General features: G+C 38.9%; 1 protein-coding gene across 1 annotated transcript; it reads right to left on the reverse strand.

Moving 5' to 3' along the window:
* Positions 1 to 3,812: 3,812 nt before the first annotated feature.
* On the reverse strand, positions 3,813 to 18,327 carry LOC124291660 (oviduct-specific glycoprotein-like). The gene is made up of 12 exons (XM_046728713.1): positions 18,306 to 18,327; positions 16,340 to 16,519; positions 15,600 to 15,856; positions 14,861 to 14,985; positions 14,032 to 14,155; positions 13,523 to 13,708; positions 10,708 to 10,833; positions 7,591 to 7,764; positions 7,191 to 7,298; positions 6,857 to 6,990; positions 6,270 to 6,564; positions 3,813 to 6,002 (listed from the first exon to the last, which is right to left on the reverse strand). The coding sequence occupies exons 1-12, from the start codon at positions 18,325 to 18,327 to the stop codon at positions 3,813 to 3,815; spliced, it is 3,921 nt and encodes a 1,306-aa protein (XP_046584669.1).
* Between the last annotated feature and the right edge of the window lie 883 nt (positions 18,328 to 19,210).

The raw sequence follows: 19,210 nt of genomic DNA on the forward strand, positions 1-19,210 counted from the left end.
TCTCTGGAACAACTTGCCCACTCACATCAAGAATGCTGAATCTTTGGACACATTTAAATCGTCTCTAAAAACCCACTTTTTTCGTCTTGCCTATTACTAGACTTTCTATGTTCAATTGTCTCTCTGTAAATAGTTTTACCTATTTTCTTTTCTCCTATAGTATTGTTGCGCCATGAGCGGGTATTAGTACCTGGATGTAGCGCTATATAAATACCCACATTATTATTTATTATTACTTCTTTAAAGTCTATTGTTTAACTTAATGTTATTTCTGACACCACGAACAAAGGACGATTATTTTAGTACTTATCGCATAACTACAAACTAACAGTGAGATACTCTACAATGCAAAGGTGCAAATATAGTTATGTTAATACACACGAGTTTTCTATCCTTGTAGGTAACACTTGAATGCGATTCACTTTATTGCATCACCATGACCAATTAAATATTCAGCTTATTAGGTTTTGTCATTATATTATCAGAGTGACCCCTTCATGAGTACCATGTGTAAGCTGTAGGGATGGATTACTCAGGGTGTTAGCATGCGTGAGGGTCAGACTCACTGTAAGGTCACTATTCTTGAGTCTTCAATCCCATTCGTCTTCTGTGTTATCGCCTTGTTGGACATTCCGGGTTAGACACGTACCACAGTATCTCATTGTTGTCGTAAGGTCCGAATTGTCACAGTTGTATGACCGGTGCCCCGTTAGACAAAGCGGTTTAGCACTTGGACTACTGGAACCTGATGTCAAAGAATGTGAGTAATGGCAATAATGATGCTAAGATCGCTTCAAGTAACAGGTCTCTGATTTTAGTGGTCTGTCGTGCGAACAGCGTTGATTTTGGATTCTTTTGATTCTACGGTTTCTCTGGACCAGATTGCTCACAAACCGTGTGATCGAATTGATAATTTGTTGGAAGTAGAGAAAAACTACAAATAACCCAATTCTGTTCTTTTGCAGAATAAATGTGCATCAAGGCAACATCTTACGAGTGTTAAACATTGAGCAGTGACATACCTGAAAAAACAGATCCGATGTCTCAATCTTTGGACAGCCGTGTTCACGACCACATGCAAATTGAACATTCCTGACACTACACATCAGTTAACGGAATATATGAATAAAAATGTGACATTAAACAAACGTATCTGCCATCAACTGTTTCTTTGTCTGGATGAAAAATGTCAGTGTTGAATGTATCCGAGGTGATGCCACTGGTTGTTATCAACACAGGTGTGCTGTACGTGTTTTATAATCTTACTCGTAGTCAAACGCACAATCTAACATGATGATCTGTATTTGGTTTAAAATCATGACCACCTTTGGCTAAATATATGTCAAGGATGCACACGTAGGCAGTAAAGACTTCAAATGTCAGGAAATTGCATTTGGACAACGAAATGTTTGTCAACAAAGCCATGATCATTTCATTAAAGAAATATTCCTTAGTTCACATGGATGTGTTGAAGAACACTATGTTGCTGTTGGCTGATGTATTTGTCAAACGTTACCTTTGACTTCAATGAAGAGAATATTATGACTGTGCCAGGTGACGTAAGGGTCAGAGCAGCTGTGTCAGCCAACCTTCACCTAACACTGCCCACCATTGTCTTTGAGTAGTACACAAACAGCATTGTAGACAACGTAATAGAAACACTTTGTATTTTGTTATTGAATGCTTGTGTATGCTGTCAGGTGCTTTGGAAATTTGAAAGCCAAGTCAGTCTGTAAAAGAGTTTCAGTGTTTTGAGTGTTTTCTATCAAGAGTATTTCATAAAGGAAGCGGTTGTTCTTATTGTCTGTACATGTTTGCATGTACTGGACTTTAAGATCCCGGCTCAGAATGTTTAGGATGCTATTTCTTTATTGAATAAAAGCGACAAAACCCTTCCAATATTCATAAGAAATGTAAATTGAGTTGATTTTTGGACCCGAACTATGTCATAAGCATGTGTGTAGGAGTCACCATCAACTATTATAGTGACATCACATGGTGATGCGTAACTTGCCCCACTAGTGGCTACCGACAGAAACACACGCAAAGGCATGTCAATATTTATCTGAACGAAAAAGGTACCATATGGCACAAGTCACACAAATACATTGTATTGGACATCATATTTAATCACTATTGCGTCAAATTTGGAATTCTTTTTCACATCTCTCCCATAAAACGTTTTGTAACCTTTACTGAGGCCTTGAATGTCTCTGTATGCTTCGCTGAGGCCGTGCGTGTCATAACATTTGCCGAATACCTCTCCTTACTCTATTTTTCAAGATACAGTTGTTATTCTTTGAATGCATGAACGTGATTCGACATTCCTTATCACCCAAATTGACGTTGCTGAAATGTTATTTGATCCAAACATCACTGCGCGCAGCCAAGGTTAGAATTTCATACAAAACGTCACTTAAGAATAAAATAAACAGCATCGAACACGCTACAGAATGGTTCCATAATGACTATGCACCGGTATCATCGCTACTTTCCTGTGATCCAGTCCTATAAATGCACCTCTATTTTGCCCTTTACATCCTATGGTATCAATTTCGGCAGATAGTCGAGACATATTCTTCAATGCTGTCATGTTTCAGAGCAGTGGACTTTGCAAATGTCATACACATGTTTATGATCCTTGACATTCTCCTTATGCAGTGTATGCTTTCTGTAAATTACATAATAGGAAAGTGAGACTGTGTGCATATGTAAGTACATATGTCAAATATTATGTAACATTCACGTCAGACACATAACAGGGCCAAGTGTTGCGTGGACCTTAGACAGTATTCAGTTTTATCACGGCGTTTCATGGCGTTTCTCACGTTGGTGAAACCAACGATTACATTGTTCCGTTGCGCGAAGTATCATAATCGGTGTTGTTGAATTGACAAAATGTCAGAATGGCTGTCTTCCTAATTATCTGACCTTGCACAAACAATCAAGCAATTTCATCATTTCGTATAAAGAATATTTTATTCACAAGAAGATAAAACTGGCAATATCAATGCATTCTTCTTCTGATAAAAGTAATGAAAACAGTATAAACTATATACACGTATAAAATATATTCAACATTTGATAAAATATCATAGTATAAACAAGTTGCTATTTACATTTACCAAACCCAGAGTTTGCCCAAAGTCTTTCAGGTGGCTCTCACGTGAGCCTTCTTGTGACGTCACGTTGAACACGTGGTAACTGCCTGCGGCCAATCACAGATTTTCATGGTATCGTTCCATACAGTTCCTTTACCACACATATGATGAAATGGCACAAACCACACACACTGATAGAAACTGTGACAGTCACTTCTGTCCGGGAATATTCCAAACACTGACGGGCATCGGAATTCTGAAAAGTAATATGAAAATAATGTCAAAATGAGAGTACTTTCAGATTTAACTAATTAGCTAACATTTATCATACAAGTAATTACTAATCTGGTTCGTTAGTGTACCAGCTGTTCAACAAATATAAATGAGTGTGTATGGTTTTAGTTGCTAGTGGCAATATTCAAGCAATATCAGGGCAAAGTAGAACAGAAATGGGCTTCACACATTGTACCCATTGGGAGAATCGAACTCGGGTCTTCTGATAGAAGAGCAAAAGCCTTACCCACAAGGCTACTCAACCGCCAATTCTCATTTGGTAGAAGCTCGAACGATTATGTTTTTATAACCCTGGTATTGTAGAATACCCGTTGATCGGTGGCTATTGGCCTTTTTGGGTTGTCGGATTATTGTTATAGCTGCGTAGCTGTTTCATAATGATTTCCTATTACTATTATACTAATTTAACACCAGTTGTTACTCACCAGGAATGGCAAATTTATTGAAGTTCTCCTTTTCTGTGGCTTCCACGACAGGTCTCTTTTCTTGTGCTTTTATCTCCAGATTCTGTTGAACCGTGTCGTACTTTCCTCTGGGAACTCTGTAATCGATGACTATCTTCTGTGGCTGTGTTACCCTCCGTGATGGAATATTATACCCAGTTTGTGGTCTTGTCTGTCGGAAGGAATTCCGAGAAGGAACGTTATATCTGACATTTGTGCTGTAAATTCTTTGGGGCTTTGTCTGTTTCGTAGCGATTTTATAATTGTAGTTATGGTTGTTCTTGTTTCGTTCCTGTCTTCTGTAGAGGTTGTTCTTGAGGTTCTCAACTATGAATCCGTGGTGTGGACGCTTTCTCAATTTTGGTCGTCGTGGAATGTAATCTGTGTTCATTATCAATGGTCTCTGAATGTTCTGGTTGTCTAGCGATTCTTGAACGTCAGGCTGTCTGATGTCTTCATTCTGGTGGTCACAGTCACTTGTTTTGGGAACAGAGAGGACATACGCTCTGTCAGTTGGAGGCGGCGGAGTGGCAAGCCGTGGTGGCGTTACCCTACTGAAGGGTCTTTTAAAGAATCGCATTCCGCGTCTGTTATTGACGAAACCTTTCCTGACACCCTTCGTTAGGGATGAAAATTGGACATTTGGGTGAGTATGATCAAGTCCAAGGCCGGCCTCCATAAGGCTGTGGGTCGTTCGCTTTACAGTACTGGTTCTGGTTGTAGCCGCTGGTGATGAAGTTGTTGTAGATGTCGTGGATGTGGAATAGGTTTTTGTGGTAGTAGGTGTCGTTGTAGTAGACGTTGCTGTTGATTGTGTTGTCTTCAATGGAGTGGTCTTGGACCTGGTTGTGGCTTTTGTGGTTGTTTCACTCGCCGTGAATGATTTAGTTGTTTTTGCTGTCATCCAAGCAAATATTTTCTGGGGTCCAGTAGGATTTGGAGATGTTGATTTCCTTGCTCGTCTGTAGTCGGAATCTTGGTGACTATCATTTAGTTTCAGGTTAACACTGCGAGATCTGATAGTTGTAGTAGGAGCAGTAGGCTTGTGAGTCGATGTTGATGTTGCAAAGTCTTCATCTGCTCCAGCTCTTAGGTCTGGGGTACTGGATGTTATATTCCTTGCAGGTCCTCTTTTGGTAAACTTAATTTCGGGGTGTCTCCTTGTGAATCGTGGAGTAGTTCTTCTGGGTGGAAGCGTCACTTTAGTAGCCTGAGTTGTCCGCCTCATTGGGAATGTCTTCTCCTTTATTATCTTTACGATGGCCGATGGTGTTGCTGTCAGCTTCCACTGCCTTGAAGTCTTAGTGGAAGGCCGTGCCCTTTGTGTTGTCCTACGTGCTGTTAGTGTTGATCTTGAGGTTGAGGTTGATGTTGTGGGTGGAGATGTTGATGTTGATGTTGTTGATCTCATGGTTAGTTTAGTGGTGGGTCTCGTTGTTAGCTTAATAGCTGGTCTGGTGCTTGACTTAGTAGTGGGTCTTGTGGATGGTTTTGTGGTCGGCGTAGTTGTTGGCCTTGTAGACGGTTTTGTGGTCGGCGTAGTTGTTGGCCTTGTAGACGGTTTTGTGGTTGGTTTAGTAGTTGGTCTTGAGGTTGGTTTCGTTGTTGGCATTGTGGTTGGTTTAGTAGTTTGACTAACAGTTGATCTTGAGATTTGTTTACTAGACTTTGTAGATCTTCTAGTTGTAGGCGTGGCAGTTTGTTTTCTAGAGGGTGTAGTAGTTGGTTTGGTGAGATGAGCAAAAAGGAAGAAAGCCTTTGTGGATGAAGGTTTTTGAGATGTGGTTGTTGTAAATGTTCTTGTTTTCGTCCAAGGCCTGAATTTGGGAAGAGATGTACTTATTCTTGGAGTCATTGTTGGTGCACTCAGTCTTGGTTTGAACATTGCAGCTCTCATTCCTGTGTCGACAGTGGTTGTTGGGTCAATGGCCGTTGTTGTTTCTGGTGTGGTTGATTTGCGTGTGGTCCGGCTCCATGGTTTGAAGGTGTATCGAGGCCTTCTGGTTGTTCTTGGTCTGTTACTTGTGGATAGAAGAGTTGTTGATGTCACTGTGCTTGAAGTCGCTGTAGATGTAGTTGTAAATGGTGTAGAAGTTGTTGATGGAGAAGCTGTAGAGGATGAAGTATATACGGTTGTCTCAGTCTCAACATCTGTAGTATTTGGCTTTGGAATAGAAATGGTTGAGGTCATTGGTTTAAAAGTTGATTTACTCCAAGGCTTGAATGAATACGGTGGCCGCCGTGCCGGTTTGGTCGTTGATGGGGTGGTTGTAGTAGTAGAAGTTGATGTTGATGTTGATGTTGTTGTTGGTGTTATTGTTGATCTGGTCCATGATTTTAAACTGTAACGGGCCCTGGGAGTCGTGCTCTTTAATCTTTCTAAAAGGTCATGATCATACACCACGGCTGATGGTTTGCTGACAACATTTACCCTTGTCGGCTTTGTGACTCTCTTCACATTCGCGCTAGTTGTTTTAGGAGAGGATACCGCTTCAAAACTCGAAAGTTCAGTTTTCAATGTCGACTTTTGGAAAACGTTGATGACTTTCTTTGATGGCCACTTCAGCTGCGAAACTTTGGTGGGTGCTGATGGGTTAACACCTGCACCAGGGAAAGAAGCTTGCTTTTCCAGATAGGAGGGAGGAGGAGTATAAGGACTCTTTCTATTAGAAGGTTTAGGTCCAATCTTATTAACACCGCCAGCTTTCTTCTTGGGTGCTACCTTTCTAGATAACAGTGAGTTTTTGAGATTATGCTTTTTCAGATCATGTGAAGATTTCTTTAAAGTTGGCATTGTTGGTTTTACTCCTTTAGTAGTGATTACAATAGGGACCCATTGAGGATGTTTAGGTGAAGAGGACATTACTGGGGGAAGTGATGGTGTCACTCGTTTAGTTTGAGTTGGACGTGTAGGGATGGATCGTAGGTAAAATGGCATTCGTGTGCTCGTATGTCTGTAAGACGGTCTGGTAGGTCTGGTCGTTCTCAAATACCGCCTGGAGGTGGAACTTCTTGTACGTTTTGTTGAAGTGACAGTTGGTGAAACTGTAGATGTTGATGTTCTTCTCTGCCTTGTAGTTGGCTGACGGGTTGACAGCTTTTTGTGTGTCACTGGTTTCTTGTATGGGGATCTTCTGGAGGATACGACTACTCTGTGTGTGGAACGTCGTGGCTTTGTCGTAGTTGTACGTGGAGTAGTTGTTGTAACTGTCGTTGGAGTCACCTTAGTTGTAGTTCTCCTTGGTTTAGTGACATAGTGTGTTGTTGGTCGTCTCGATGTTGTCGTAGATCGTGATGTCGACGTGCGACTAGTCCTCTTGGCAGGGAAGGGTTTAAAGGGAGATTTTCTCACTGTGTTCAGATTGTTAAACTTGGAACTCTTATTCTTCTTTGCTACACCTTCCTCCTTTTTGTAAGTGTCCTTCTCTGGTTTTTGTGTCGATTTAGACTTTGGTTTTGTCTGCAAATACAAAAGGCAAACCATTTTACATTATACAGAGACAAGCAGTGAAGTGACCTATCATTAAAACATTTTTCAATTCCAAAAGCAGTAATCACGGACACATTGCCATCTCAAAAAGTTAAATTCTGAGCTCTTTGACTCAGATATGTGAAGTCCACGGAGCACCGAAAACTATAATAAATGGAGGTATGACCATTGTCCAAATGTTTAAGAACTGTCCCTTTAGCCTTGTCAGTGTAATTGTAACATAGACACATTTATTGAAATACATGCACATATTTATTCTTACCGTTGCGATTTTTGGAGGTGGGGTAAAGGCGGGGTAGTCAGCGTCTTCCAAGACGTCTCTGATTGCCTTCGAAAGTGGGTAGACTTCGCCACGTCCTGCCAGATTACTGAAGTCATCTAGGTCCACAGCCCACACCATAGCCCCTGCCAGCTGACGATGCTTGATGTACTGTGCCTGGAACAAACAATGGTGTGAGCGAAAGTAAGTTCACGAAACCTATAGCTGTTCTGCAGCATGTGATACTGAGTATTGAAGATGACTGTCATTGGATAAACTCTCACTGGAGACACTTCCGCCCTCAAGTGAGAACATGAAGCAGGTTACATCTTCTTGCTGTTATATATTAACTACAAGATGTTCCCTGCTGTCCGTCTTCAGCAACCCATGCTTGCTGTAAGATGCGGCTAACGGGATCGGGTGGTCAGGATCACTGACTGGTTGACACATATCATCGTATCCCAATTCGATGCACATGCTTTTGATCACTGGATGGTCTGGTCCAGACTCGATTATTTACATGTTCAATATTGCTGGAATAGTGCGGAATTCAACAAAAATCAATCTTACTAGATGTCGTTTTAGTAATGTATGTGGAAATGCATATGTCAAAATATTGTACTTGAATGACACCCTCTTCAGGAGTAAATGTATAAGTACATAGCCATAAGCTACTTGCGATTTGTTGCTTTCTACGCCCTTAAACTTGGTAGACTTCTTAATAGAAGTAGTTGTACAAAACGTTAGGGTGGGGCAATCATTATGTACAACTTGTGTTGTCAACCAAACAGAGAATTAAAAGAATGAAAAATACATTGCAGTCTCTTGTTCATATGGTCTAAATTATATAGACCGAGTGGTTATATAAGAACAAATACTTAAGTAATCAATGTAATATTACAAGATATTATTACAAGAAATTATTACATCTCTTTGATGACCGTATTTGTCCAAAACACAGCAGTGTTAAAGTGGAAAAACTTTCGTGAAGAATAGTGGTTCTTATGCTTTCAATAAGAATAGTATTACAGCAGGCTGAAATGTATAGGTATTTGAGACATGTATTCTCAGGAAAGTTAAGACTGGGCATCCTTTTGCACTGATGTTTTATATTTGTAGAAGACACAGTCATAGATTAAAGAAAGAACATTGCATTCGTGAAACTATGTGTAAAAGCCCGTGACATTTGAATTGAATATTTGAAAAAAGACACCGTTCAATAATCTTGTAAGATATTTCAGAGAAATTTTAAATATTTCTAACCCGTGAAAGACGTACTCATGTTTACATATTTTAAAGCGTAAAGTAAAGAGGAATGGATAAAGGCATTTGGTTTTAGGAAAGGTTGGAATGCATTAAAACAATAGACAAAGTTATCAGGCTGAAGGCATTCGCATATTACAAAAGAAAAACAGACGAAGTCTGTATTCTTCTAACAGGAGAATAATATTGCCAATCAGTAGTATTTGACGTAACAATTGTCCCAACTATTTCTTCCATCACATTTCGTCTCACGTGTCAGTGTCAATCCCCATATTGGACAAAAAGCTTCTTTCAAAAATTGGCAAACAATGTGAAAGAAATGTGAGTTATGGTAGCTTTAGTTGACAGACACTAGTCCGACTATGCTGGACCATCGGCATGTGTTTGAGGTCAGAATTGGCAAAATGTTTCATCCATACCCAAACGTGACTCTTGTTGACTTTTGATTTGTCTAAACAAATGCATGTAACCCCCTTCTCTGGGCACACCAACGATTATGAAAAAACATTTGGGATATGTCTTGCATTTTCTGGAAACAATGGTACATACGTCATATGACGTCATGTTTGTGTACAAAGCAAGGTGTCAAATGATGATAGAATTTTCCCTCATCTTCCAGCATTGCACGGATGAACTAAGTGTAGGTGTCAAAATGAACAACTTATGATTCAGAAGACTTTGTGAGTCTTCAGGTCAATGCAATTTTACTTATTTTTTACTTACGAATTATATGAAGGTGTCAAGATGGGAATCTTATGATTAAGAAGACTTTGTGAGTCTTCAGGTCAATGTAATTTTACTTATATTTTTTTATTAAGGTATAATTATATGTAGGTGTCAAGATGGGAATCTTATGATTAAGAAGACTTTGTGAGTCTTCAGGTCAATGTAATTTTACTTATTTTTACTTATGAATTATATGTAGGTGTCAAGATGGGAATCTTATGATTAAGAAGACTTTGTGAGTCTTCAGGTCAATGTGATTTTACTTATTTTTTACTTACGAATTATGTCATGGGAAACTAGATTAAGTTTGTGAGTCTTCAAATGATGGGGTGTCAAGATGGGAAACTTATGATTAAGAAGACTTTGTGAGTCTTCAGGTCAGTGTATTTGTACTTATAATTTTTACTTATGAATTATATGTAGGTGTCAAGATGGAAAACTTATGATTCAGAAGACTTTGTGAGTCTTCAGGTCAATGTAATTTTACTTATTTTTTACTTACGAATCAAAAGTAGGTGTCACAATGGAAAACATATAATTCAGAATAATGTGCCTTGAGGTCAATGTATTTTTACTTATATATTATTCATTTCTGAAGTTTTACGCCCTATGATTTCACGTGAACAGAAAGCTGACTTCCTGTTGCACTGAAGAAGTTTGGGTTCGTAGTAAGACCAAAAGGATTAAGGTCGACGACAAGACCATGTGAAAGGTTGCATGTATGATGTTATATGCTTCTGGTTGCAGGGTTTCAGTAATACCAGGGATTGGATTACACAGTTAATTTAGTTTGGTCTAATTTTTGGTTATAACTGCTTGTGGGTTTAGTGTTGCGGGACAGGGATGCAGACTTCAAAAATTAGTGGAACATTCGAGTAAAACATTATATGGACGGCAATGTTACAACAATAAAAAGTAAAGGTATTGTGATTGTAAAGCTATTGCATTAAACTTAAAATTGATCTATACATCTACAATCTATACATTGGTTACAATGCCATGTCAGAACTGGCAAAATTCCCTAGCTGTGAATCTACCTGGTCACAAAGTCGATGTTAGTGTTTTGCAGGACAGCGTGCCAGTTGCCTGGTTATAGAGACATGTTTAACAAATCTAAATGGAGCAACGTACCTTGAGCTTCACGCTCTGAATATCATCGTAGCCGACCCACTGCTTAAGACGAAGGTTGTAGGCATAAGGTACCATTTGGTCTTCTAGCCATACCCTTGTCCAGTCTTGTTGAAGGTACTTGGACATCTGTAATAAGAACAGATATGAGTTCAAATTCACAGAGAGTATGTGTTAGTGCAACACCAGTGCAATAGGGCAATGCAATTCCAGTTCATAAGATCATACGCCAAACTCATATCCATAATATTATATGCTGTGATACATGTTCATATGTTAGCATCTACATAGGGAATCATCCTGCAGAAAGTTCGATTCTTTATTGATAAAAATATTGATAGAATGACAGTAATCAATGAGAATCAGGTATATGTTCGTGCACAAAGCCATACCATAAACTGTGAATCAGTTGACCCTCTCGCCGTGAAAATATGAATGGCTATAATGCAATTATAAGTCTTCCACATAAATAATGTGTCTCTGCACGAAATTTGAGATGTTCACTCAATTCCATGGCAATTTTAAATTTAAGATTCTAAATATATCAATAATGAAGATGCTGCATTCTGCACGTAAACACTTAGAAAGTTATGGTTTCAAACGCTTGATGCCAACTCAATGGACAGTGACGTAAGGAACCAAGCAGGAGAATAATAAGCCTTGAATGTCTACCGAAACAGATTGAATATGACGTAAACTGCAAAGTACTGTTTAAGATTATGTGAATGAATATCAGTGATAACAGCAGATGCTCGCGAAAAGGGTAAGCATGTTATGCGCTTCCGTGAGTGGTAGTAGGTAATGATATGGGAACTCGCGCATCTTGTCATATTTAGTAAAGTCATCTGAGTGTCCATATTGGTGTCTAAAGGCCAGGAAATTGGTGATCATAAAATATTTATTGAATCATTTAAACAGAGATGACATGATAATTTATTCCAATCTTGAGCAATTATCTTTGGATAGCAGCCATAAATGTTTTTATTATAAACAATTCAAATCCTTTATAAATGTAGAGAGCTACTTGGTAAATAATGATATCCCTCAATATCTAAAAAATATATATGCCCGATTTCGGTGTTGTAATTTTAAACTATCAGTTGAACCTGGTAGATACATTAATGTTGTATATAATGAAAGGCATTGCCTGTTTTGTAAATTAAATGGTATCTTCGTTGTTGAAGATGAATGGCATGTGTTTTATATCTGTGATGCATATTCTCATATCAGAAATAAGTACATATCAAATCATTTTAGTAAATGCCCATCAATTATTAATTTTGTATCTATATTACAGAATAAAAATGTTAATATCATCAAGGATGTATGTCTATTTTTATACTATGTTGACAAGAAACACAAATCTAAATGAAATAGATTATATGTGCTCTAATAATCCATCAATTTATGAATATGTATTTTTGCCGGAGGCCTGTTACTGAAATATAATTATGTTCTGTTCTGTTCTAAAGGCCAATGATTTTGTGAAATCTTGAATAAAAAATGTGTTTGCAAGCAATGTTTCCCTATATTTACTCTGAGTCATTTCAGAGACAGTGAGGACACTATTGTTTATTGTATTAACAGAGGAACATAGTTACACTCTGTAACATACTGTTAGTGTTAACAGTGCCGTTTGTATTGTTTTAAATAAATTCTAAATGCCAATGACTTGAGACAAAATGTCACACCAGACATCGACTAAAATAGCTTTACAGCGATCGCCACATGTTTCTAACGTTATTTTGGTGGCCTGTATTTGTTCCTTGACACAAAGAAACATAAACATTCCACCTGTTGCTGCCACGAACGTCAGAAACAATAACATTCAAACATTTTTGCTGAAGAGATGTTCGTAAATAATGACACTCTTGGTCGCGACAAATGAAGAGCACACATTCACAGTTACACCAACCATCTCCATAATAATTTGATAAACTGAAGCACTAATCACTAAAATTATTTTTGGGTCAAATAATGATAGCGTAAAAGATTGTTACATATTAAAGGCGGACTCGGTTCGAAGAAAGTGGAGTCCCAGCCTAGTTGTTCAAGCATCATGCTATGTGTTTTGGCAGGTCAAGACTCTATGGTTGCGGTGTTTAGCAGTATGAGTTGTAGGTGCTCCTGTAGACAGACCATGCTCAACCTTTTCGCGAACACCTGATGTCATCATGGATTTTCAGTGATCTATTCATTGGGCTTTTAACGCAGAAATGTAATTGGTTTCGGCAAATAATCGATATTGATAATTCACTGGTGCTGAAGTTTTATATCATATTGTAAACAAACATACAAACTGCGTAATGTGTGGTACTCCGACAGTGGAATATTACCCTAATACCAGACACTGTCTCACCTGCGACCGCCTCTGTGGTGTAGTGGTTAGAGCGTCCGCCCGGAGAGCGGAAGGTCGCGGGTTCGATCCCCGACCGCGTCATATCAAAAGACGTTAAAATATGGTACTTGTTGGTCCCTGCCTGGCGCTCGGCATTAATGGGTACAACAAGGACTGGTCGGCTTGGAGTCAGTATAATGTGTCTGAGTGGGGTATCCATGCTTCACTGCGGCATGGTATCTCAGTGGGCTAGCACTATAAAACCAGCTTCAGTCTGGGCTAGTACAAGCAGCCGCACATACACACACACACACACGCATGCACGTCGTCATATGAGCGAAATATTCTCAAGCACGACGTTAAATCCAATTTCACCTCACCTCACCTGTCTCACCTGCAACAAGGCCCTCATAAGTATATACCAAGCCTGAAAGCGGCTCCAGTAGAAGCGGTCCCATTTGTGTTACATGACATGCTTACCTCATAGTAAGAGACGAATCCTTTTTCTCTTGTGAAAGGCGAGGGGCGTCCTGCTCCACAGTTCTTGTCACCAACGTTGATCTGTTTATCCGAGCAGAGCGTGAAGGAACGGCCATACGTGGGGATACCCATCACCAACTTGTCTCGGGTGGCACCCAGGTCCAGCCACAATTGGACAACTTCATCCTAGGGTTAAAAGAGGATTTTGTTTCTATATAATCGAGATGCATAGGGGATTCCATCAGTCGAGTAACTTATCGGGACCAAATTTGTTGTGCCAAAGACTTTTCAAACTGTAAGCTCAAGGGATACTTATGGTAGTTTGGATGTACCACACAAGTCAACAAGTATCGTTTTTCTTAAAGAAAAAGGTACACAAACTAAATGCCATTCAGAATTACCACTGCTGGTGATTTGACATTGACATATATATGTATATATGTATTATATTAGTATTATTTAATTTGGATTGAATACTGCTCGATAGCATATTGCATACGGCTTCTTACCACACTTGTCGATTTGGAAGGAGCGTTAGGAGAGTTGGATTTGTAGAGGGGAGCATTGATACCCAGCGCCTTACTCCAGGCTCCATTAAGATCGTAGCTCATTAGGTTTATAAAGTCGAGATATCTGCAAAAGAATACAAGCCATCAATATTTGACAAACAGTATATAACAGTGATGGCGGTAACGAAGAACAATTATTTGATATTTCAGGGACGATTACACAGTGCCATTTAGAAAGTGGTCAAATGTTATATTTGGGACTACACTTCCTTAGTAAAGTACAGATTCTAGTACTTTTGTTGGGTTGAGTCCCATCCGGGATTCGAACCCGCACCCTCAGATTCAGGCACCTAATCGCAAGCACACAAAGTCAGCCGTCTAGCCCGCTCAACCACCGAGAATCTGTACTTTACTAAGAAAGTGTAATCCCAAATATTACATATGTTATAACAGGGACATCAACATGACACCCATCCCCACCCCCCTCACAATTAGGGTTATCAATAATAAAATACCAAACGAGAAGTTATCTGCACGTTGTATTAAGGTCAGAAATGGGATGGGGTTGATTTGCCTTTATATGAGACAATGTAGTTTCAGCTTTCGCGTCAATATGGGGAACTGAAGAGAAACATTTTCATTGAACAAAAAACACCACATTATTTTTTAGAAAAAAGACAAATTTAAAAAATGTGGCTTTGTGGTTCGGAATAAACAGGCAGGGCATAATGTTGATGGTGGTTGACTTTAGGAGCAGAGTTAAAACTAGCATAATACAATTTTAAACACATTGATTCGGATGTCAGCTAACTTTTTGGAGGTTGCTTACTTGTTGATTACTGGGACCTCGTAGGCCGACTTGACAATCTTTTCTCCACCAGCAACTGCTGCTGTCACCAGGAGGCGCTCCTTTCCTGTCCTCACAGCTTCTTGCTCGTACGCATCTCTTAGTTCCTGAACACGGGGAGATCAAAGCGTGTTATGCAATGTTCACAAGGGTTACTCTGCTAGAGACTTAAAGTCTAAAACAGGAACTCATCCCACCTTGCAGTTCCACTAACATTGACAGAACGGATCAAATTGTTTCCTTTAATGTCCCTACTAAAAACTAATTCTAACGTCGGTATTATCGCTGTCATGTGAAGGGAACTAGTTTAAACAGGATGAGATTGAATTCGTGGTGAGAATCAAAGAGAGATTTTGGGTAAAAATAACGGAATCGGCATCTGTAGCGTAGAGAAAACAGCATCAGTTTGGCAGTAGGCATTGAGGTATTGAGTTTGGTTGAACATCACTCTGAACCGCCTTACAGTGATATCACAGTTTGGTAGCTGTCCGTGGGAGTAAATAATATAATATATATTTTAAACGTTTATCGACAAGCACGTGTAGAGTGCAATAAGCACATTGATACCTATTCATGTAAGTACGGGATTTGGACCAACGCTTATCGAATTCTGGCACGCCTAATTGGCGCCTTATACGATTGAAAGCAATCAGTCTTATGAGCAACAAGAAACAAGAAGAGGGTTTTCGAAGAAAGAAATATATTGTAAGGAGGTAGTTACCATTACGAGTAGGGAGAATTTCTTCTTGTCATCTGCAGGACTGCCTCGGTTAGCAGGATATTCCCAGTCAAGATCAATTCCGTCAAAGTTATGTGCTCTCAGATACTGGACAGATTGTTCAATGAAGGATTTACGTCCTTCCGGTGTCTTCACCATGTCTGTGAAAGGTCTGGAACCATGAGTCCATCCACCAACGGCCAACAAGGTCTTCAAGTGTGGGTTTTTCTTCTTTAAGCCAGTGAACTGTTTGTATAGATCTGAAAAGTAATAGACGCAACGACGGTATAGTGAGTGAATAAGTGAAGGTTTACTCCTGTAATGTCAGAGCAAGGGGAAGTTGAACTCGGTGAGATGCTTTGGGCACACCACATGGCCACCCGACCCACCAACAAAGGGACTAGAACGATAACAATATATGCCCTCAACCACTATGTGTAGCATTTACATTGAAATTCATTAGATATTTTGCACAAATTACAGAATACCAAAATGAAACCAGGAGTTTATGCAAATGATTAATATATGTCGAATACAGATGTTAATTACACGAGTTTTGTAATATCAAACAGTATTAAAGATACGTTACGTCTTAATTACAAAATGTGAAAAAAAGTTTCCCAATCAGAAAGGCATCGTCGATTGTACCAGTCCGATAATCAAAGAGATGTGTTATGAATCATTAAGATATTGAACTGCCACGTTCAAAATCATATACATGAATTAAAAATGTTTGTGCTTACGTGGATATTGTATATCGTTCCATTCATAGGGAGCAAGCTGACCCTTGAAATCAATCTTGGCAAACGCGAAAATCAGATGTGTGCAGAGAAAGGGGTCGATGTTGAACGGGAAGAAGCGGGCCGGTTGTTTTCTGTACTGGGACCAGTTGGTGTAGTAGCACACCCTTTTAAACGTGGGATCTGAAAACAAACATATAAGATGAATCAACGGGTAAGTAAAAATATATAATATAATATAAAATCAATTAGATTTCTAGAGTGAGTGAGTTGGGTTTTACGCCGATTTTAGCAATATTCCAGCAATATCACGGCAGGGGACACCAGAAGTGAACCTCACACATTGTGCCCACGGGGGATTCGAACCCGGACCTTTGGCGTGACGAGCGAACGCTAGACTAGGCTACCCCATCGCCCCCTTGTGTAAATGCTGAATACTTGCATTGTTATACAACATTACCTATTGGTCATTCATATACAGAGTATATACCACTGACAGTCAACAATTATCAAGATCAAGATCAAGATGGTTTATTGTTCAAAAGGCCTCTGGTACGTATACATAGTATTGTATTGTTTCCATTACCGTTTGGAAATGTAATTTGGTGAAAGTTTTTCTTGTGTCTACTGCCACCGTGGAACAAAGTTCAGACACTTATTTAAGTTACTTGAGTTATTTAAGTTACGTTATAAGTTACAGCAATGACTTTGTGAATAATCGCCAGGTGATTTGTACATTTGACATCCGTTTATCCCATTATGACTGTGTTCGTGAGTGAGTGAGTTTTGTGATCCAGTGATCAACAGCATGAGCATCGATCTGTGCAATTGGGAACCGATGACATGTGTCAACCAAGTCAGCGAGCCTGACCATCCGATCCGGTTAGTCGCCTCTTTGGCTGTTTTCGTATTGAATATGTCTGATTTATACTGTTTTAATATTGAATATGTCTGATTATGATTGTTTTCATTACTAAATGTGTCTGATTATGATTGTTTTCCTATTGAATATGAACTCACTCACTCACTGTTGAATATGTCTGATTCTGATTGTTTTCATATCGAATGTGTCTGATTATGACGGTTTTCCTATTGAATATGTTTGATTATAACGGTTTTCCTATTGAATATGTCTGATTATGACTGTTTTAACATTGAATATGTCTGGTTATGACTGTTTTCATATTGAATATGTCTAATGACTGTTTTAACATTGAATATATGTCTGATTATGACTGTTCTGATATTGAAATATGTCTGATTATGACTGTTTTCATATTGAAAATCTCTGATTATGACTGTTTTCATACTGAATATGTCTGATTATGACTGTTTTCATATTGAAAATGTCTGATTATGACTGTTTTCACATTTCAACATTTAAGGAAAGTATGTTGTATGTACATTTGTGAACGTGACAACAGGTGATCTTAAACGCCACAACGCCCAGTTGATCTTAAACACAGTATGTCAACGCGTGAGATGATAGCAATGTTTGAGAAGTGTAACAATTCATCATTAAACATAAAACACCAGAAACCTCACGAACTAGCTGATCCTGTGGACATCACATTGAATCAAACGAGTGACCCCAGCATACACCATTACCAGGACAGGTATTCCCCTAATTCATAATCAAACATGATTGCCTTATTGTCTCCAAGTGTTTATTAACATCACAAAGGGCGTTTCCAAACTATCAAACACAAGCGTAGTAACGCAGAATCTTATAATGGCACGTTCTGAAGGTACAAGACAAACCACCCATCAAAGATTGAAAATACGTTGGCCTATCAAAGGCTATAGCGAATTGTCAGCCTGCCCTGGCTGGTAGGGGCCTAACATTATTTACTAAATGGATAAGTTCTTTACTCCAGCGGTGAAAACGGACAGCGGCAGTTTGTCGACAAAGCTCCTAGTCAAAACGCCATGTGTGATTTGAGTACGCAAACCCCTCCCCTAGATTTACTTCCTGTTGAAATGGCGGCCATATTTGTTTGTCGTGGCTTCTCTCGACAGGTCGAAATTAAAGAACTTTGTTAGAGATCGGTAAAAAAACTTAGAAAACATGTGTTTTGAAGATTTGCAGATGTTTTTTCTTTTATCTACGTTTCTTTGTGATATCCGGTATCGTCAATTCCTAACCTGACTTCTAAATCACCGTGAAGAGTTGCAGACAAGCAATATGATTATTGTACCAATATGTTCGGTAATCCGTGTGTGTATTTTGGAATCATGAAATGTCGGATTATCTTTCCCTGTTTATCTTATCAAAGGTCATTGAATACAAGTTTAGACTTGATAATTGATTATTGTTTCGTAACCGTGTGATTTTTTCATTGTATTGTCTCAATTTCTTATTGAGCTTCAGAGATGACTGTGAATACCCGGTATATAAACGGCTTATGATTTTAAGCTATCCATTCAAAACATTTTCAGCGTTATTTTGCCTTTTAATGTAATGGAAATAGTTTCGACGGATAATCAAAGCTGACGTTTGCTATTTAATGGGAACAAGTATGTTGAAATTATAGTAATCACGACTGTCTCCATATAAATCCTTTTTACGCCTTTCCAAACACAAAATATATTCAAAATATATTATATTAATGTGTGTGTTAAAATAGTACTATGATTATATAAACTAAATCAAAACTTGGAATTCGGTTTAGTGATATTACATATCGGTTTAGTGATATTACTGTCGCCAGATTGGGGAAATGTACGACCAAACTCCGACGTCCATTATAATGTGGCCCTCGCTTTATGAAGACTCACACTCAAATGAACTCACAAAACTCCATTTGACTCTCAAATAAAATTCAACGAGACAAGCGATAAACAGGTAAACCATCATCCCAGTACTAAATGTTG

Source organism: Haliotis rubra, unplaced genomic scaffold (genome assembly GCF_003918875.1).
Source record: "Haliotis rubra isolate DU_JTF1 unplaced genomic scaffold, ASM391887v1 Scf113, whole genome shotgun sequence".
NCBI lineage: Eukaryota > Metazoa > Mollusca > Gastropoda > Lepetellida > Haliotidae > Haliotis > Haliotis rubra.

Coding starts and splice junctions, on each gene's coding strand:
- LOC124291660 (XM_046728713.1), bottom strand. CDS start 18,327: ATGGCCGCCATTTCAACAGGAA. Junction 13,709..14,031: donor CTTCCAAATCGACAAGTGTG/GTAAGAAGCCGT, acceptor TTTTAACCCTAG/GATGAAGTTGTCCAATTGTG. Junction 6,565..6,856: donor AACTGTCACTTCAACAAAAC/GTACAAGAAGTT, acceptor ACTGTTATCTAG/AAAGGTAGCACCCAAGAAGA.